Source organism: Cynocephalus volans, chromosome 2 (genome assembly GCF_027409185.1).
Source record: "Cynocephalus volans isolate mCynVol1 chromosome 2, mCynVol1.pri, whole genome shotgun sequence".
NCBI classification, from domain to species: Eukaryota; Metazoa; Chordata; class Mammalia; order Dermoptera; family Cynocephalidae; genus Cynocephalus; species Cynocephalus volans.
This window is the reverse complement of record NC_084461.1, coordinates 117,066,901-117,088,933: the sequence shown is the minus strand read 5'-3', so window position 1 is coordinate 117,088,933 and position 22,033 is coordinate 117,066,901. Positions and strand designations below refer to the sequence as shown.

At 33.0% G+C, this 22,033-nt stretch overlaps 1 protein-coding gene across 2 annotated transcripts in view; it reads left to right on the top strand.

Moving 5' to 3' along the window:
• Positions 1-22,033, top strand: part of AFF4 (ALF transcription elongation factor 4) — an 80,074-nt gene that overhangs the window by 37,015 nt on the left and 21,026 nt on the right. For both annotated transcript variants that reach the window (XM_063088128.1, XM_063088127.1), the window contains 4 exons: positions 16,979-17,015; positions 18,545-18,593; positions 20,882-20,936; positions 21,396-21,433. In XM_063088128.1, coding sequence (XP_062944198.1) covers positions 16,979-17,015; positions 18,545-18,593; positions 20,882-20,936; positions 21,396-21,433 — 179 coding nt within the window. The remainder of the gene's footprint in view (positions 1-16,978; positions 17,016-18,544; positions 18,594-20,881; positions 20,937-21,395; positions 21,434-22,033) is intronic.

Genomic DNA, 22,033 nt, shown 5'->3' with positions numbered 1-22,033 from the left:
TGAGCATTTTTTCATGTGTCTTGTTAAAGAAGGCTTTTCTTTCCTGAGGATCATAAATATACCTTCTTGTTTTTCTTTTAATGTGGTTTTAATTTTGTTTTTTATGTGTATCTATAGTCCATTTTATTTTTGTGAATAATGTGAGGTAGAGCTATAACTTTCTGTCTATATGTGTATCATACCACTCATTTGGCTTTTTAAATAAACATTATTTACATTTACAAAATGTAGCTATATTTAACATACAGTTTGAGTTTTGATAGATGTATGTACCTGTGTAACCACCACCCTAATCAAGAATTAGAACATTTCCATCCCCCCAAAATTCCTTCATGTTACTTTGTAGTCCACCTCACTCCCGCCACTGGTCCTACACAATTAATGATCTGTTTTATGTCTGTATAGAAAAGTTTTGCTTTTTCTAGAATTTTATATAAACAGAATCCATACATTGTATACTTCTTTCATATGTCTGCCTTCTATTGTTCAGCATGTGCTTTCGGAATTCTTCCATGTTCTTAGGTGTATCAGTAGTTTTTCCTTTTATTCCTAGTTAGTTTTCTGTTGTATTAAAATACCAGAATTTGTTTCTCCAGTCATCTGTTGATGAACATTTGTATTGTTCCCACATTTAGGCTGTTAAGAATAAACATCAATTAACATTCATTTGTTTCTTTGTGTGGACTTAAGTTTTCTTTTCTCTCAGGTAAATACTGGGTCATGTGATAAAAAGTAGAATTGCTGAGCCATATGGTTAAGTGCATGTTAAGTTTATAATAACTGTTTGAAAATTATTTTCCAAAGTGGTTGTACCACACTTTTAACTTACCCCAACCCCACCCCCCAGCAATGTACGTAGTTCCAGTTCTACATCCTTGCCTCCATTTGGTATTGTCAGTCTGTTTAGTTTTAGCCATTTTACTGGGCATGTAGACAGAGAAATACCATTTTGGTTTTAATTTTTATTTCCCTGATGACTGGTGAAACTGAATGTGCTTATTGGCCATTCATATATCTTCTTTTTGAAATGTCTGTTTAAATCTTTTGGCTTTTTCTTTCTTTTTTTTTTTTTTGGTGCGGTTGGGGAAGCCTGTTTGAGATTTTCATATGATATCTTTGGTTTTGGTATCAGCTAGTACTGGCCTCTTAAAGGAGCAGGGAAATATTCCCTTTATCTCTATTTTCTGAAATAGTTTGTGGCATATTAGTATTAATTCTTCCTTGAGTGTTTATTAGAATTCAGCTTAGAAGCTATCTGGTCATATAGTGTTCTTATTGGAAGGTTTTTAAGTACAAATTCAAATTCAATTTCTTTAATAGAAGGCTATTCAGATTTTCTATTCCTTCTTGTGTGAGCTTTAGTAATTTGTTCATTTCATGTAAAGAGTCAAATTTATGGGCATAAAATTATTTATAATATTCTTTTAATGTCTATAGGATCTGTAGTGAAGTCAATTTTTTTCTGGATATTGGTGATTTGTGTTTTCTCTTTCTATTTTTCCTTGATCAGTCTAGCTAGAGGGTTAGCTAGAATTGTATAGATAGTTTAGTCTATCTAGAATTGTATAGATGGTTTCCAAGAACCATCTTCTGGGCTTTTTTTCTGTTTTATATTTCTTTGATTTCTGCTTTTATTGTGATTCTTTTCTTCTTTCTTTATTTCAATTTTCATTTGCTTTTCTTCTAACTTGTTAAGGTAGAAACTTAGATCATTGATTGTAAACATTTCTTGTTTTCTAATATAAGTATGTAAAACTGTCAGTTTTACTCTAAGCCCTGCTTTAGGTGTATCCCACAAATTTTGATGTTTTGTTATATTCAGTTTAAAGGATTTTCTGATTTCCTATGTGACCTCTTTAATCTATGACTTATTTAGAAGTATGTGTTTTTATTTTCAAGTATTCGAGGATTTTCATTTATCATTTCGCATTCAGTTTCTAAATTTATGTTCTTGCTAGAAAATATATGCTATATAATTTCAGTCTTTTAAAATTTATTGAAATTTGTTTTATGGCCCCCTATATGATCTCTATCGGTGGCTATTTCATGTGCACTAGACACAATGTGTTCTATGTATCTCAGATCAACTTGGTTGAGAGTGATTAATCATCTATATCTGCATTTTTACTGACTTTCTGTCTACTTGTTCCATCAGTTACTGAGAAAAGTTTTGACATCTGCATCTGTATTTGTAGATTTGTCTCATTTCACCTCAGAAAGATTTGTCAGTTTTTGGTTCGTATATTTTGAAACTTTGCCTTTAAGTACATACACAATTTAAGATTGCTTTGTCTTTCAAATTGATTATTTTTTTCATTGTGAGATGTCCTTTTCTCTGCTTTTCTGAGGTCTACTTCGTCTGATATTCGTATACTTACTTCAGCTTTTTTTTAACTTATTGTTAGCCTGGTTTACCATTTTCCATTCTTTTAATATATTGGTGCCTTATTTATTTACTTGTTTGTTTGTTTGTTTGTTATTTTTAAATTTATTTATTGTGCCTCTGTATTTAAAGTAGGTTTCTTATAGGCAGTATGTATTTGGGTCTTGCTTTTTATTTATTTATTTATTTATTATTTAATTAATTTATTTATTGAGCCTCTGTATTTAAAGTAGGCTTCTTATAGGCAGTATGTATTTGGGTCTTGCTTTTTTATCCAGCCTGCCCATTTCTGGTATTTAATCTTCGAGTGTTTAAATCATTTCATTTTGATGTAATTATCACTGTTATTAGGTTTAAATATACTGTTTTGCTATTTGTTTTCTGTTTGTCCCATCAGTTCTTTGTTTCTTTGTTCCATTTCTTGGGATTCTTTTGGATTAAATAATTATTTTCTAATATCCCATTTTATCTCCTGTACAATATTACTTAATACCTATACCTCTGTTTTGTTTTTGTTTGGGGGGGAGTTAGTTGTAAAATTAAAGCTTCAGTTTATCAGAAGACTTTGAACATAACTTCATTATTCCGGCTAGTACCTACTTTTTTTGGTAATAGTTTTATTGAGATATAATATACGTACCATATAATTCACCCATTTAAAATGTACAGTTCACTCATTGGTTCTTAGTACATTTACAGAATTGTGCAACCATCACCACAATTATTTTAGAACATTTTCATCAATTCAAAATAAACCCTGTATCCTTTAGCAGTTACCCTTTCATATCTTCCAAACCTTCCTTTCCTAGTTCCTGGCAACCACGAGTTTATGTCCTTTCTGTATAGATTTGTCTGTTCTGGACATTTTATTATAAATGGAATTATACACTGTGTGGTCTTTTGTGACTGGATTCTTTCACTTAGCATGGTTGTTTTAGTCCATTTTGTGTTGCTATAACAGAATTACCTGAGACTGGGTAATTTATAAAGGAAAGAGGTTTATTTGGCTTACGATTCTGGGACAGCTGCATCTGGCATGGGCCTCAAGCTATTTCTACTCATGGCAGAAAGTGGCAGGCAGCCAGCAAGTACAAGCAGATCACATGACGAGAGGAAGCAAGAGAGAGGGGATGTGCCAGGGTCCTATAAACAACAAGCTCTCGCAGGAACTAATAGAGCAAGAACTCACTCATTACTCTCTCCTCCCCCAGGGAGATAATTAATCCTTTCATAAGGGATCCGCCCCCATAACTCAATCAGTTTCCAACACTGCCACTTGGAGATCAAATTTCCACATGAGTTTTGGAGGGAACAGCACATCCAAACTCCATCAGTGGTGTTTCAAAGTTCATCCATGTTTAGCATGTGTCAGTACTTCATTCCTTTTAATGGCTGAATATATTTCATTGTATGTATATATCACATTTTGTTTATCCATCAGTTAATGAATTTTGGTTTTTCCCCTTTTTTGGCTATTAAGAATAATGCTTCTACACTGCATAGAATTGGTATATAACTAGTTAGTTCTCTTGACTATATACCTAGGAGTGAAACTGCTGTATCATATGGTAACTGTTTAATCACTTGAGGAACTACCAGATGATTTCCAGAGTGGCTGCTCCATTTTACATTCCCACCAGCAGTATTACAAGAGTTCCACTTTTCTCCACATCATGGCTAACTTGTCTTTCTTTTTGATTAGAGCCATTTTAGTGGGTGTGAAGTGGTATGTTGTTATGGTTTTGATTTGCAATTCTCTGATGGTGGACCATGCTGAGAATCTTTTTATGTGCTTATTGGCCTTTATATATCTTATTTGGAGAAACATCTGTTCAGATCTTTTGCTCATTTTTAAATTGAATTGTCTTTTTATTATTGAGTTATAGGAGTTCTTTATATGCTAGAAACCAGTTCATTATCAGATACATGATTTGCAAAAATCTCCGATTCTGTGGGGGTTTTTTGCTTTCTTGATGTTCTTTCAAACACAAAGGTTTTTAATTTTGATGAAATTCAGTTTATTTTGTTGTTGTTGCTTGTGCTTTTGGTGTCATACCTAAGGAACGATTACATAATCCAAGATAACAAAGATTTACACCTGTTTTCTTCTAAGAGTTTTATCATTTAACTCTTACAGTTAGGTCTTTGATCCACTTTGAGTTAATTTTTGTCTGTGGAGTGAGGTAGAAGGTCCAAATTCATTCTTTTGCATGTGCATATCCTGTTGTCTCTACACCATTTGTTGAAAAGATTATTCTTTTCTCATCGATTTGTATTTCGACCCTTGTCGAAAATCAGTTGACCATAAATGTGAGAGTGTATTTCTGGACTTTCAATTCTCTTTCATTGATATGTACATATTTCCTTATGTCAGTACCACACTGTCTTGAGTACTGCAGCTTCATAGTAAGTTTTGAAATTGGGGGCTCGCTGGTTAGCTTTAGAGCATGCTGTATAACATCAAGGTCAAGACTTTGGATCTCCATGCTGACCAACTGTGGAAAAGAAAAAATAAATAAATGAATGAAATGGGAGATGTGAGTCTTCCAGACGTCTGGGGGTGGGGACTTGCCCTAGGGTTTACAATTTACATTGCAACACACCACATATATATTAAAATAATATATTATTTCACATATAGCTTAATTGCTTTACAGCAGTATAACTTCATTTCTCTCTTCTTATTCCCTGTGTTGTTATTATACATGTTACTTATCTATGTTATAAACCTCACAACATATTATTTAAAAATTTTTAGTCACATATCTTTTTTATATAGTTTTATTGATGATTAATTGACATTCAGTAAATGATATATATTTAAAGTATACATTTTGATAAGTTTTGACATGTGTACACCTATAAAACACCACTACAAGCAAGATAACTGTTTTAGTCCATTTTTGTGTTGTTATAACAGAATACCTGAGACTGGGTAATTTATGTATTTATTTATTTATTTTAAAAAGATGACCGGTAAGGGGATCTTAACCCTTGACTTGGTTTTGTCAGCATCATGTTCTCCTAAGTGAGCTAACCGGCCATCCCTATATAGGGATCTGAACCCGTGGCCTTGGTGTTATCAACACCACACTCTCCCAAGTGAGCCATGGGCTGGCCTGAGACTGGGTAATTTATAAAGAACAGGGGTTTATTTGGCTCATGATTCTGGGACAGCTGCATCTGACACAGGCCTCAGGCTGCTTCTACTCATGGTGGAAAGCAGCAGGCAGGTACAAGTAGATCACATGGTGAGAGGAAGCAAGAGAGAGAGGTGGGAGGTGCCAGGGTCTGTTAAACAACCAGCTCTCATGGAAACTAATAGAGCAAAAACTCACTCACTAACCCCACCCTCCAGGGAAAACATCAATCCATTCATGAGAGATCTGCCCCCGTGACTCAAACAGCTCCCAACACTGCCACATTGGGGATTAGATTTCCACATGAGTTTGGGGAGGACAACATGCCTAAACTCTGTCGATAATAAACATATCAATCACTCCCAAAAGTTTCTTTATGATCCTTTATAATGCTGTTTTCCTTCCATTCCCTGTTCCTCCCATCCCCAGGCAACCACTAATCTGATTTCTGTCACTGTAGATTAATTTTGTATTTTCAAGAATTTTATATAAATGGAATGATTCTATATGTACTGTCTTTTTTGTTCTGGCTTCTTTCAGCATAATTATTATGAGATTCATCCATATCATTGCATGTATAGACTTTTTATTGTTAGTGTAGTATTCAATTTTATAATTATACTACAATTTGTTTATCCATTCACATATTGATGGACATTTGGGTTGCTTCCAGTTTATCGTTATTAAAAATGAAGATGATGTGAACATTCATGTACAAGTCTTTGTTTGAACATAGACTTTAATTTTATTTGTAGATATTTATGAGTGGGCTGACTGGTTAGCCACAGCTCAGTTGGTGCTGATAACACCAGGGTTCTGGGTAAGATCTCTGTACTGGCCAGCTGCTAAAAAAAATATTTGTGAGTGGAGTGATTGGATATGGTAGGTGTGTATTAAACTTTTTAAAAAACTGTCATACTGTTTTCCAAAGTAGTTGAACCACTTAATATTCCTACAGTAGAATATGAGAGTTCCAGTTGTTCCACATCCTTACTAATGCTTGATATGGTCATTCTCTTTAAACTTTAGAGAGCAATTGTGATTTCAATTTACATTACTCTAGGGACAAATGATGTTGAGCATCTTTTTGTGTACTTATTTGCCATCTGTTTATCATCTTTGGTGCAGTGTCTGTTTGCATCTTTTGCCCATTTTTTATTGGATTGTTGTCATCTTATTATTGCGTTTCAGGAGTTATGTTTTCTGCATATAAGTTCATTATGAGACATGTGACTTCCAAATTTTCTTCCTGGTCTGTTGTTTGCCTTTTTATTCTCTTAAGTGTCCTTCCAAGAGCAGAAGTTATTAATTTTGATGAAGTTCACTTCATCAATTTTTTCTTTTACAGATCATGTTTTTGATATCTAAGAAATCTTTGTCTCATCCAAATTCTTCTAGATTTTTTACTTGACTTTTTAGGTTTAGGTTTCACTTTTAGGTCTGTGGTCCATTTAAGCTAATTTTTGTATATTGTGACAAGATAGGAAATGAAGTTCATTTTTTTGTATGTATATATCCATTTAATCCAGCATATTTATTTAAATGACTTTTTTCTCTGCATAGAATTGCCTTTGCAGTTGCAGTTGACCATATATGCGTGGTGGATTTCTGACTTTGTTCTGTTTCATTTATCTCTTTGTCTGTATGGTCATACACCCTGTCTTGATTATCTGACTTTAAGACTTATTATAAAGCTATGGTAATATAAATCCTTTATTTATATTTTATTATATTTGAATTATATTTAATTATATTTTTAATTATTTTTCAAAGTTGTTTTGATTTTTCTAGGCCCTTTCCATTTTCATAAGCATTTTAATATAAATTTTAGAACCAAGTTGTCAATTTCAACATGAAAGCCTTCTGGAATTTTGATAGGGTTTGCATAGGATCTATGGAGGAATTTGGGGAGAACTGACATCTTATGAATATAGTTCTCACCCATGAGCACTTATTTCTCTTCATTCAGGTCTGATTTAATTTCTTTCAGTATTGTTTTGCACATCTTTTGTCAGCATTATCTCTAAGTATTTCATTTTTTAATGCTATTATAATGGAATTCTATAAAAAACTTTCAGTATCTGATTTTTCCTTGCTAGTTGATAGAAATACATTTGATATGTAATTTTATCTTTTATCTTGCAACCTTGCTAAGTTTGCTTAATTTTAGTTGCATTTTTATAGATACCATATAGAGTTTTCTACTTAGATCACGTCATTTATGAATAAAACTTTTGTTTCAAGCTGGATGCTTCATTTCATATTCTTGCTTTATTGCACTGGCTAGAACATCTAGTATAGTGTTGAATGGAAGTGGTACAAGTAGACATTCCTGCCTTATTTTTGATCATAGAGGGGAAAGTATTCAGTCTTTTACCATTAAGTGTGATGTTAGCTGTGGGTTTTTCATCGATGTCATTTATTAAGTTGAAGAAATTCCCTTGTATTCCTACTTGCTTAAGAGCTTATTAGGACTGAATTTTGGATTTTGTTGAATACTTTTTTTGAGTCTGTTGATATGATTGTAAGATTTTTCTTTTTTGTTCTGTTATATGGTGAATAACATTGGTTAATTTTTGAATTTTAAATCAATATTATTCTCCTGGTATAAACTCCACTTGGTCATTATGTATTATCTGCTTTATACAGTGTTGAATTTGATTTTCAAAAAGAAGTATTTTTGAATTTTTATGTGTATGTTCCTGAGGGATCTTGGTCTCTAATTTTCTTTTCTTGTATCATTGCCTTCTTTTGGTATCAGAGTAATGCTGGCCTTATAAAATGAGATGGGACATAATTCACTCCTCTTCTGTTTTCTGAAATAGTTTGTGTAGTATTGGTATTATTTCTTCCATAAATGTTTGTTAGAATTCTCCAGTGATGAATTCTGGATGTGAGTTTTCTTTGTGAGATGGTTTTTAAGTAAAGTTAGATTTCTTTAAAAAATATAGGGCTACTCATGTTATCTGTTTCTCCTTGAATGAGCTTTGGTAGTTTGTATCTTTCAAAGAATTTGTCCATTTTATCTGTGAATGCCAGAGGAATCAAATTTCTTGGTATAAGTTTTTCATACATTTTCATTTGTACATTTAATATCTGTTGTGATAACAATTCTTTTATTCCTGATGCTGGTAATTTGTTTCTTCTCTTTTGCCTGATTGCTCTGGCTAGAGATTGTCAGTTTTATTGATCTTCTCCAAGAACGAGATCTGCTATTTTTCTCTGTTGTTTTTCTTTTTAATGAATTAGTTTCCATCCTGATCTTTTACTTTTTCTGATCCACTTTCTTTTATTTTGATTTGTTCTTTTTAAAAAATTTCTTGAGGTGGAGGCTAAGGTCATTGAATTGAGAGATTTTCTTATTTTCTATGATAGGTTTTTAGTGCTATTAATGTTCCACATATTTTCTGTTACTGATTTGTGGTTTAATTCCATTGTGGTCAGAAAGTGTACTTGATGTGACTTCAATGCTTTTAGATTAATTGAGACATTTCATTGTCCAAAATATTGTCTCTTTTGGTAAATGTTTTGTGTACACTTCAAAAGCATTTATATTCTGCTGTTGTTGAGTGGTATGTCCTGTGAATGTCAGTTAGGACAAGTTGATTTATAGTGTTATACAAATTTTCTATGTTCTTACTCACTTTAATTCTGTTTGTTCTATCAGTTATTAAGAGTTATAGTTAATCTCCAACTATAATTTTGGATTTCTCTGTTTGTTCTTGTTTCATGCTTTTTCAAGCTCTGTTTTTAGTTGCATAAACATTTAGGATTGTTCTTAACTCTTAATGAATTGAGCTATTTTTATTATGAAATGACCCCTTTTAATTCTGATAATATTCTTTGCTATAAAATTTATTTTATCTGATATTAATATGACCACTTCAACTTTCTTTTAATTAATATTAGCATGGTATACCTTTTTCTAACCTTATACTTTTAACCTGTTTGTACCCTTATATTTAAAATGCATTCCTTGTAGGTAGCATATAATTTTATTTAGCTTTTAAATCCAATCTGATACTCTCTGCTTTAACCGCGGTGTTTAGACCATTTATATTTAAAGTGATTATTGATACAGTTGGGTTTGAATCTTTTTGATTTCTACTTATCTCATCAGATCTTTATTCTTTTTTCTTTTAGCTATAACAGTTGTGTGATTTAATGTTTGCTTCAGGATTTGTAGAGTATATATTTAACTTATCAGAGTCTATCTTCAAGTAATATTATTGTGTTCTTTTCTATTGTATAAAAACTCTTTGTCATTATGCTTCCATTTCTCCCCTCCCAGCCTTTGTATTATTGTTGCAAATATTTTACTCTCACATAAATTTAAAATGCTCCAATATCATTACTATTTTTTATTTAAACAGTCTATTATATTTTAAGGAGATTTAAATATAAGAAAAAAAGTCCTTTAAAAATATTTCCCCACGTAGTTTCAATTTCTGTTGCTCTCCATTCCTTTATATTCATTCAGATTCCTATGTTATCATTTTCCTTCTACCTAGAGGACTTCCTTAAATATTTCTTTTAGTACTTGTCAGCTGCACATCTGAAATAAATTATCTTTATTGTACCTTTCCATTTTTTGTTTTTAAGATATTTTAGCTGAGTATAGAATTCTAGGTTGAAGATGTTACCTGTCCTCTGGCTTGCATTGTTTCCCATAATGTACTTTGTTGTCATTCATTTCTTTCTTTCTTTGTATGTATGTAATGTGTCTTTTTTTTCTGGCTACTTTTAAGATTCTTTTTGTCTTTATCCCTGATTTTAATCCGTTCAGTTATGGTGTGTCCTGGTGTAGTTCTCCTCATCTTTCTGCTTGGGGTTTGGTGAGCTTCTTTGAATTTTGGGTTTATAGTTTCCAAATTTGGGAAACTTTTGCTATGACTTACTCAAGATTTTTTTCTGTATCGCCGCTCCTGCCTCCAGCATACACACACTTTTCTCCTCTTCTTTAGTGACTCTGATTACATCTATATTAGACACCCTTGAAATTATCCCACAACCCACATATGCTCTGTTCACTTTTTTCAGTCTTATCTTTTGTTGCTGTGTTGTGGACAGTTTCTATTGCTGTATCTTCAGGATTACTAATCTTTTTTTCTGCAATGTCTAATCTGCTGTTAATGCATTTAATATATTTTTGATCTCAGACATTACAGCTTTCATCTCTAAAAATCTGATATGTTTATGCATTTATTTATTAAATAGATACTTATTAAGTTTCTAGTATGTTATTAAGGCATTAGGTTTGACAGTTTATTCTTTATTGATGACAAACATTTTTAGTAGGAAGCTGATTGTATATAAAAGAAGATAATCTCTTGAAGCATTTTTCTGTCAAAGGGAGCAGAGAAATGTGGTAGTGCCAAGAATGGTATGGCGATGTCAGGGGAGCATTTTTTTAAAGATATTTTATCATATTTATATGCTGATCATAATGATTTAGTAAAAAGAGAAAAACAAATGATACATGGAAAAGGGAGAAGCTAACCTTAGGAAATCTTTACAAGAGGGGTTGAGATTCAGTGACCAAGTAGAGAAGAGTAGCTGTAGAGTAGAGCACAACTAGGTCATTCTTTGCCATAGGAGGAAAGCAGAGTATATGAATATAATTGGGGATAGCTTGGTAGATTTTCCAGTGATAGTTTAGAGAATATTAAAGCTTTTGACTACACTTATTCAACATATGTTTGGAACAACCTCTAGTAGAGTTCTGGGTGCTGCAGGTGTAACATTGTACAATTCAGGTGTTGTCCCTGCTCTAACTAAGAAGTGTATTTAAAGGAGAAAGGAGTATAGTATGTGCCAATAACTGGAATAGTTTCTGGCACCTAGTAGCTGTTCAGTAAGTGTTTATTGATTGAATTTGGAGATACATACTCAGACAACTGTGTTTAGATTTTTAATGTTTTCTTAGACAACTCAGCTACTTACCGATTACTGCTTAGGTTGGGTTGCTCTTACAGATAGATAGCTCATCTTATTCTCTGAATTTTCAGTGGATACAACTTTATTTGTAAAGCTTAAAGCTTTATATGAAGCTTTAACCAGCACTTATTCTCCTTGTTCAGTAGCCATATGGACCAGGTCCAATGAGAGAACAGAAAAGGGAGAAAGTTGTTAGGCTAGAATTTGGGGATAGCATCCTAGAGGTGGTGACCCCAACTGAAGTTTGAACAAGAAGTATAGAAGTGCCAGCACGATATGGAAAGATAAGAGCACATCAGAGAGGACTTCATCCATTGACAGGTCCGAAAGAGCATTTTGCGGGTAACAAGTGGTAGGAAGTTAAATTTAGGAATGTATTTGGGGAGCTAGTTTAGTGTATCTATATTATTCACTTAAACATCCTTGAATTTGTTCCATGTAAAAACAGCAACAATTCAATTCCTCTATTCCATGTCTACTCCTTCTCTTTAGAGTTAAACTTATTAAAGATTGGCTCATATTTGCTGTTTTCTTTCCTCCACTTATTCCTCAGCTCAGTCCAATCTGATCTTGCTTCCATTCTTAATACCCCACCAGAAACCATTTTTATTAAGATCACCAGTGGCCCATTTTGGCAAATCCAATTAATGTTTTTCATTTCCCATCTTCACTGGGCTTCTCGTAAGCATCGAATATTATTTTAACCTATTTCTTTTTTGTTTCCCTTTGTATATTGCTCATTCAGATTTGCTTTGTTTCTCTGACTGCTCATTTTTCTCCTCTATCTTTACCTCTATTGTTAAAAGTTTTTCAGGCATTTCGCTGGTACTATAAGGAAATACAAAAGAAGAAATGCATTTTGTCTCAGTATGCCAAACATTTGGTTGTGGAAATAAAATAATCCAAAAGAAAGAAAAAGGAATTATACATTAGTATTTAATTGTGTGCATAGTTGTATGTATCAGGCTTAGACCTGAGTTGACTTCTCTTTGTACCCTGTTCTTCTTTACCTGGCACCTCTTGGGTGCTTCATCTCCCTCCACATCTTCTCCCCACCCCACCATTTCCTCTCCCTGTTCCCTCCCCCTCCATATAGTAGTACTGATGTACAGTCGGTCCTCTGTATCCATGGGTTCCGCATCTGTTTAATTCAACCAATCACAGATCGAAAATATATGGAAAAATATGTATACATATACAGACCTTTTTTCCCTTGTCATCATTTCCTAAACAACGCAGTATAACAGCTATTTACATTGTATTAGGTATTATAAGTAATCTTAAAGTATACAGGAAGATTGTATAGGTTATATGCTAATACTGTGCCATGTGATTTCAGGGGCTTGAGCATCTGTGGATTTTGGTATCCACAGGAGGTTCTGGAACCAACCTCCTGTGGTTATCAAGGGATGACTATAGTGGCTGCTTTAACAGGAATTACAAAAAAGAGCCCAGGGTAAGGCAAGATCAATGGCATTACAAGTGCAGTTTATGCCTAGTTGCAGTGTTGCAGCAATGATGTTGAAGCCAGAAGTGTCAAATTCTGTGGAATATCTTTAACTTGCTTATAAAATTATGTTCATTACAATGTTTTGTAATGAAATGGGGAATAATCCTGAATATCTTTTACACTAACATAGAAGTTCACTTGTTACTTGTTTCATGACAGCAGAGTTATCTCACTTAAAAATGAGTTACCTCTCTCTCTTTCTCACACATGCGCACATATGTGTATGCCAGATCCTTTCATAGCATTTTTTTTTAAACCCTCTTGTCATCTCAGAGTAAAGATGATTTTTTAACAATGAATGAAAAAGTAACTACTTTCTTAAAAATACTCATGCTAGGAAAACAACATTTAAAAAATCATGTTGTCATCATTATTTTTTACTTTTGTTGACAAAAACCACAATGACTGTCATTTGTGCAAACTTCAAAGACTTGGAAACAGAATTTTCTAAATTCAGTGGGTTTTTGGACCTATTTGCTAAAAATATTAGAACATGGCCTTTTCATTCATTTTTCTGCAGAACTGATTTACATCAGGGAACATGAAGTCTAGCTCAACTTCAGTGGAAACCTTTTTATAGTTAAGGTGTAGGATTGAAAATTTGGTATCATGGTTTAGTAAACATAGGACTTCTTCCATGTGTATAAGTATGTCTTTGTGACATCCAGTGAAACCAAATATCAAAATAAGCCAAAATTAGTGGCAGGCCTTTGAAGCACTATATTTGTGTGTATAAGAAAGGTTTTGCTGTTTTTAATAAATAGAATTTTTAAATTATTCTAAAAATATTATTTCACTTTTATTTTAGCCATTTAAAATCTCAGTATTTTAATCTTATATAACATGTAGATTAGTCAAGTAGTAATACATACAGTATACACATTTTGGAGATATAAGTGGAAAAATTTCTTGAGAATAGAGTGCATGATCAAAAAGCTTGGAGACCAACTTGTTTAAATTATAGTCGTCTCCTACTTGTACCATTGCAGTAACCTCCTAGTAAGATATCTTTACTTCCATTCTAGTTTTCTCGAAGCTTTTCTCCATTTAATAGCCAAGATGGTCTTCACATTCTCTCTCTCTATCTCTCTCTCTCTCTCTCACACACACACACACACACACACACACAATTATAAGCTCTACATAATTATGTATTTACCCTTCATTGTACTGATCAGAATTACCATTTACCTTTATTTGCATGAGTAGTTGCAAAGATAGTCATTATTGACATTATTCAAATAGATGTTAAGCTCCATGAAGGCAAGGCCCTTGTCTATTTTTGCTTATCATTCTGTTTTCCCAGTACTTAGATATATGAGTGAATGTGATGCCAAAGAGTTTGGGTTTCATCCCTAGGAAAAAACAAAGAGCCATCGGAGGTACTATAAAAAGATAAGAGTGTTGATAACACATACTAAACTTAGGCTTTAGAAAGGTAAACTAGAGGTTGTAGTTGAGTGAGAGAGACTAGAGCCAAGAAGATTCCATTAGATGGTCATTGTAGGTGAAAAAAGATGAAAACCTGAAGTCTTTACAATGTAGATAGAGAAGAGATGGTGTTGCATTTAGTGGGTGTTTTAGAGACAGAATCCAGTAGTATTTGGTGACCAACTGACTTCTCAGAGGCTAGAGAAAGGAGTCAAAGATTTCTTGGAAGCTTGGGCTATTAGCTTTTAGTCCATTTAACCAAGTAAATGAGTATAAAACAATAAGTAGTTCAAGAGGGTGGAGGAGCCTTCATTTTTAACACAATTTGCAAAGTGACCTCTTGGCCACTGCTCTGTTTACAATTTTTTAAACTGTTATTTCAATATAATTCACTTATACCATGTATTTCCCCCATTTACAGAATACAATTGAATGGTTTTGAGTATATTTATAGATTCGTGCAGCCATCAGTACAATCAATTTTAGAATATTTTTATCACTTGAAAAAGAAACTCCATACTCTATCACTATCATCCCCTTTTCCTTCTGTCCTCCCTCCCAGCCCTAAGCAACCCCACTAACCTACCTATCTCTATAGATTTCCCTATTCTAGACATTTCATATAAATGGAATCATTTAATACATGATCTTTTGTGACTGGATTCTTTCACATAGCTTAATGTTTTCAAGGTTCTTTCAAGTTGTGGCATGTATCAGCACTTCATTCCTTTTTATGGCCAAATAATATTCCATTGTTTGGATATATTATCACATTTTGTTTATACATTCATAAGCTAAAGGACATTTGAGTTCTTTCCACTTTTGGGGTATTATAAATAATGCTGCTGTAAATATTTGTGTAGAAGTGTTTGTGTGGATATGTATGTTTTCATTTTGTTTGGTTATATACTAAGAGTAGAATTGTTGGATCATGTGATAACTCTGTGTTTAACCATTTGAGGAACTAACAAAAAGTTTCCAAAGCAGCTGCACCATTTTATATTACCACCAGAGTTCATATTTCTCCACACTTTAGCAACACTTGTTTGATCTGTCTTTTTGATTCTAGTCATCCTAGTGGGTGTGAAGTGGTATCTCATTATGGGTTTGATTTGTATTTCCCTGATGACAAGTGATGTCAGACATCTTTTTGTGTTTATTTGCCATTTATATATCTTCTTTAGAGAAATGTCTATTCAGATTCTTTTCTCAGTTTTTAATTGGGTTGTTTTATTATCATTTAATTGGAAGAGCTCTTTATATATTGTAGATTTCAGTCCCTTATCTGATACGTGATTTACAGATCTTTTCTCCCATTCTGTGAGTTGTCTTTTCTCTTTCTGGATGGTGCCCTTTGAACACAACAGTTCTTAATTTTGATAAAGTCCAGTTTATCTATTTTGTGTGTGTGTCTCATTCTTTTGGGGTCATATATAAGAATTCTTTGCCAAGTCCAAGGTCATTAAGATTTGGCACTATTTTTTTTCTAAGAGTTTTATAGCATCAGAATTTACAGTTAGATCTTTGATCCATTTTGAGTTAATTCTTTTATATATGTACAGTGTAAATGTTCAGCTTCATTCTTTTGCCTATGGCTATTTAGTTGTCCCAGAGCCATTTGTCAAAAAGTCTGTTCTTTTCCCTATTGAATGGTCTTGGCATCCTTCTTGAAAATCAGTTAACTATACGAGGGTACTTCATAAGTTTGTGGAAAAATGGAATTAAAAGATAATAGGAATATTTTCATGAACTTTTTGAAGACCTCTCATAGATGTATTTTTATTTTTAACAGCAAAACTATATTTTAGCTTTCTTACTGTTTGGATTGCTCTTTCACAGATAATTTTGTCATTAAAGGAAGGTTAGGCTTATTTTTCAGTAGGCTTTTATGGATGTTTGTGTAATTTTAGTACTACATTTTGTACCACAAACTTAACCTAGAAAAATGCACAATTTGCACATATGAAACAGCTGTTCTGGTCTTAAGAGTTGAGTCTGGAAATCCATGTTTCTTTTACTATGGAGACATTTTGGCTTCCTGAGTGCCAGGTGCTATGCTGTTATAAGGTTTACAGAGAAGCATATGATAGTCACTTCCTCAAGAGCAGGGAGAAGGGGGGAGTAAAATGACATGGGAATCTATGTGGGGTTTTTTCAGTCCATAAAAGTGGTATATTTTGAATGTATATAGTATATACAGCTATTTTCACCTAGCTTACTGTTTATAGTATTAACTTTTTTTTTAAAAAAGTTAAGCAGTTTCTTAAGACCAAGAATCTTAAATTGAAATTATTTTCTCTCCAGGGCTCTGAATTAAGTTATGAGTGCCATGGATGCTGCAGAAAGAAAGGAATGATAAAGAAAGACTTTTAGGCAGTTTAATGCATTTTGTGTTCAGCTCTAGGAAAATCCATTATTGACCACAAGATTGCCCAGGCTGACAGATGGGACCATTACATTCTTTTGGTGCTTTTTCAATTATGTACTTGCAGCATTTTTATATAATTTGAAGCATTTTTCACTAATGAATCTTTCTCTTAATTTCACTTTATATATCTTTATATTCTTTTTTCTTAGGAATCTCAGCAGTCCAATTTTGGTCCTGGAGAACAAAGTAAGTATTTCTTTTCCTCTTGGTTTTCAAATTAAGTTTTTTATTGAGCGTTCAGTTCTCATAGTCATACCATATATTGCTTTAATAATTATTTTGCACGTCTTATGCTAATTTTTATGATCTGATGAGTAGTAATGGGTTGAACTGAATCTTGATATGCTTAAAAAAATCAAGAACTGTAGGTCATTGAAGATCAAAATAAACTTTGTGTTAAGTATTTGAACTAATATTTGCAAGTTCATGAATTCACTTTGATAGGCATCTCATAAACCCAAGAACCATTCTCATGTCTTTCCACCTCTTTGATGAAGATAGTTGGTTCTGTGATGGTAAAATTCTGGGCAAGAAGGGATCATTTTAGCTGATCATGGCTCTTCTTTTCCTATACCTCTTCATTCCCTATTTATTCTTCCTGGGTCTTCTGATCTGGGTAGAAATTCTACACCCTCCTTCACTTCCACTCTCTTGACCTCTCAGAAGAGCTTGAGGTGAAGATAGCCTTTAGGAATTCAGACACCGTTCCAAAAGGTGGTAGCTGTGTAGATTGATGGTGGTGAGGTCAAGAACCATTGCAAATGTCTAGGCTTCACCGTATAGCTCTGTAACAAAACAGATAATCTTTCTGCCAAGAATAATAACTTTTTAAGTGAAGTAGACTTGTACTGGTGGCAAGGTATTTGAGGAGATGAAAATCTGTAATTTTTTGATCCTTAGTTTGTTGGCTTTAGTACTCTTAATGCAAACAGATGAAACTAGAAGAATATCTCTTTTAATGTTAGACTTTATCTGTATATCCATTTCTTAGCTCTGTCTTGAAACTTTAGTTACTGGGAAAAAGGACCTGACATTGTTGATATGCAGAAAATGGCTAGCTGTAGGCCAGAAAGTTTATTTACATTTTCTCTCCCCAAAGTAAGTGGGATCATAAACTACATCTACTCTTTATTACCTTGTGTTTTCCACTTTATTTTTAGAGCTATTTCTATATCAGTATAAAGCTCTAGCTCATTCTTTTTAACATTAAAATTGGGTTATATTATATGGAAGTACCACACTTTGTTTAACTAGTCCCCTGTTGCGATGGACATTTAATTTCTAGTTTTTGCTGTTGCAAACCATGCTATTGTGTGTGTGTGTGTGTGTGTGTGTGTGTGTGTGTGTGTGTGTGTGTGTGTGTGTGTGTGTGTGTGTGTGTGTTCATCCAGATATACCTGTAAATTTCTTTTGTTTGGAATTGCTAGGTCAGTAGCAGTACAGTTGCAGTATTGATAAGATAATTTTACCAGATTACCCTCCAAAAAGATTGTATGAGTTTACAGTCTCACCAACAGCATATCAATGTGCCTATTTACCCTGTACTCACCAGTATCTAATATTATTGGACTTTAAAGTGTTGCCAATTTGATGGATGAGAATTATATCTCATTGTTTTAGTTTATATTTATTTGAGAGTAGATATTTTACCTGGATATTTTACGATCTAAATAACTATACTTCAGTTGCTCATTTCTGCATTCCTTTTGTTTTAGAAAGATACAATCCTTCTTCTAAGACTTCAAATGGGCACCAGTCTAAATCGTAAGTTTATTGCTTAATAAGTTTAATTTGGGGGGGGTGTTGTTTTGGGGGGGAGTTTTTGCTAAAAGTTATCTGTAATAGTAATATCTGGCTATTTTGAACAAACTTAGACATATTAATCTTTTAAGGAAGGATTAAGCAAACTTTTACATTAAAGGCTAGATAGTGAAATATTTTATGCTTTCAAAGCCACATGGTCTCTGTCCTGTCTACTCAAGTCTGCCATTGTAGTATGAAAGTAGCCATAGACCATGGGTGTGGCTGTGTTCCAATAAAACTTTCTTTACAAAAACAGGTGGTGTGCTGGATTTGGCTTGTGGGCCGTAGTTTGCCTACCCTTGCTCTGAGATCACAATTTTTTCTCATCTCTCAGAAGCGTGAGAGTTTTTGTGTTTGTGTATGTGTTCATAGTTTGTATTTAATAAAGAAATCATAAAAAAGACAGAATTCTTCTTAGTAAGCCCTCCATTTAACCAACAAATGTAGTGTATTAAAACAACAAAGTTTGTACTGTCTTTAAGTTTTCCTGTTTTTATTTTGTAGGCAGAACCAGGAATATATATCAAAATGTAATAGGGTGGTATGATGCGTGATAATAAACTCCAGCTTAAAGAATGAACTTCTGAATTTCTGAAACCACAAGTTAACTCTGTGATTAAAACAAATTCTAAAGAAACTGTGGCCACATTGCCAGCTCTCTATGCCATAGCCACAACTATACTGTGATAACCTCAGCCTCAGTGTAATAATCTGGTAGCCGCTTCAGCTGAACACAGAGAGACTGAGTGAAAATGAAAATATGTGAATACAAGAAGTCTCCCCACCATGTTGAAGAATTCAAATTATGATCCTATTTATCATATTTATTTATATGTAAAGAACCGATGCGTGCCCACCACATACGTGCATATCACTTTGGTTGTGGAGGGAACAGAAACATGCAGGACCTTGCACAATCTGGTAAAAACTTTGACATATTTACATATGTAAACAGGTTCATTGACTGCCATTATTAAATCATAAGGACTCCGAGAATTCAGAGTAAGTACATTTCCTTACAGGAAATCAGTCACAGAGATGCACTAAGCCCTTGTCCAAAAGAAAACTTTTACGCCATCCCACTTAATTGAGCCAGTCTTTAAACACTTACGTAAATCTATGATCATCTGGTTACTTTGATTTCAAGGTGATTCTTTATGTAATACTTTGAACTTGGGGGTCAGATTTAGAAATGTAGGTTATTGTAGTGAAAGAAGATTTTCTTCCCACTGATTGGAGACTTTCATGAAATTTTAAGAAGAAAGGTATTTAAACTACCGATAATGAGAAATTAAACATTTTTCTAGTTGCAGTTTTCCCTAGGCTTTTAATTAAATTTTCTTCCCCTGTAAAAAGACAAGGAGTGTATGGTGAGTTGTTACTCAGATTTTAAGTTTAATGGTTTTGATTTTATGGCCTTAAGGAAAATTTAAATCTCTAATCTTACTTTCAAAAACAAATTCCAGAGACTATCAGTTTGTAGCATTTGTGTGTGTGTTTTAATTGAGTTGAATTCTGATCAAGGAAGATTTGGAACCTGGAGTTTTAAAGATTCATATATGGTCATTTCTGCTATATAGTCAAAGCTCTTACTCAAAATTGTTACTTCTACATAGGGCACTTGTCTAGTTCACAAGGCATTTATGAACTAGAACTTTGTCTTTGGAAATTGTGTTCTTCTAGTTTTCACAATTACGCAATTGCCAACAGTTGTACACATCTCTCTTCATGGAGCATTGGGGACAAAGAAAGAATTCTTGATGCTTTCATTTTATCTTCCTTCTTTTTAGGAGTTAATATCTCTCTAGTGGACTGTTGGGTATGATGATGATAATTTGTTTTAATAATATGTGTATGTGTGTAATTAGAGAAAAGTTAGTGATAACAGAAGTGAGTATGGGAGTTTATAGAAAGTGGCTTTTGTTTAATTAGAAAAGATGAGTATTTTACTCATGGAGAGGTTAGAGCTTATGAAATGTTTAAATTCCTCCTTTCTCAGTTTTTACTGAATATGAACCAAACCAGACAGAGTAAGACTTAATTGTTTTTTTTTTTAAATCTTTGGCTGGTTTTTTCTTAGTTTTCTTTTAACTGGGTTTTTTTTGTTTATTTGTTTGTTTTTCGTTTTTTCTTTAAATCTTTGGCTACCACAATGATTATTTCTAGAATTATTGGTAAATATTTAATACTCTGGCATGCCATGATAAACTATTACAAAAATAATAATCCCTTCTGCCTTTTCCCTCTAGTACATTAAAAGATGACTTAAAACTAAGCAGCAGTGAAGACAGTGATGGGGAACAGGTGTGTCTACTACTGCATGATTTTGCCAGTCTTATACAGTATTTGTTTTCATCGTATTTTGTAAAGATTATAATTGAATAATATATTTATTATCTAGCTATTTTAAATAAGTTCTTCCTATACGCTTTCTGACACTGGAATGTTATAGTTTCCTGCTTTGTCTTTGAACCTCCATTTTTTTTCTTACTCTAAAAAAATTGGCTTTTTCTTAAAATTTATTATGGATTAGAACATACTCATGAAACAGGAGATTAGTGACGAGAAGACCTATTAACAAAGCTTTTGATCTTATACTGACAATTCAGTTATTCTTTAGGTAAAAACGATAGAAGTATTAAGTAAACATTAATGTATACAGTAGAGAAGTCAATTTTTCTAAGAGTTCAGATATTGTTCACATTAAGAAAATAGAGTACTATTTGCTTATTTACAGATTTTCTTCTTATGCTTTAATTTTAGGATTGTGATAAGACAATGCCAAGGAGTACACCAGGAAGGTAGATATCCTTTTATTTTTTGTTTATTTGGAGGGTGGGGCCAGCCTGATAACATTGTAGTGATATAATAAGTGGTCTTATAAAGTAAGTATGATCAATTGGGATTGTGATTGTACAACTCTATAAATTAAATAAAAACATGGAATTACTATTCACTTAAAATGGGTGAATTTTATGGTATTTAAATTATATCTCAAGCAATTTTTAAAAAGTGAGTATTAGGGCCGGCCCATGGCTCACTTGGGAGAGTGCGGTGCTGATAACACTAAGGCCACGGGTTCAGATTCCGGTGTAGAGATGGCCAGTTGGCTTACTCAGGAGAGCATGCTGCTGACAACACCAAGTCAAAGGTTACTACCCTTACTGGTCATCTTTTTAAAAATAAAATAAAATAAAAATAAAAATAAATAAATATATATATATATATATATATATATATATAAGTGAGTATTAATGGCTGAGTAGCACATCAGAAACTTTTTTTAAGGAAGTATTTATTTCATTTATAATGAAGTTCTGGGTTCATAGAATTGTAACTGCTTAACAAATAGTAAACATTTTAAATAAAGTTGGTTGTCAAATTTGGATGTTTTCCTGTTA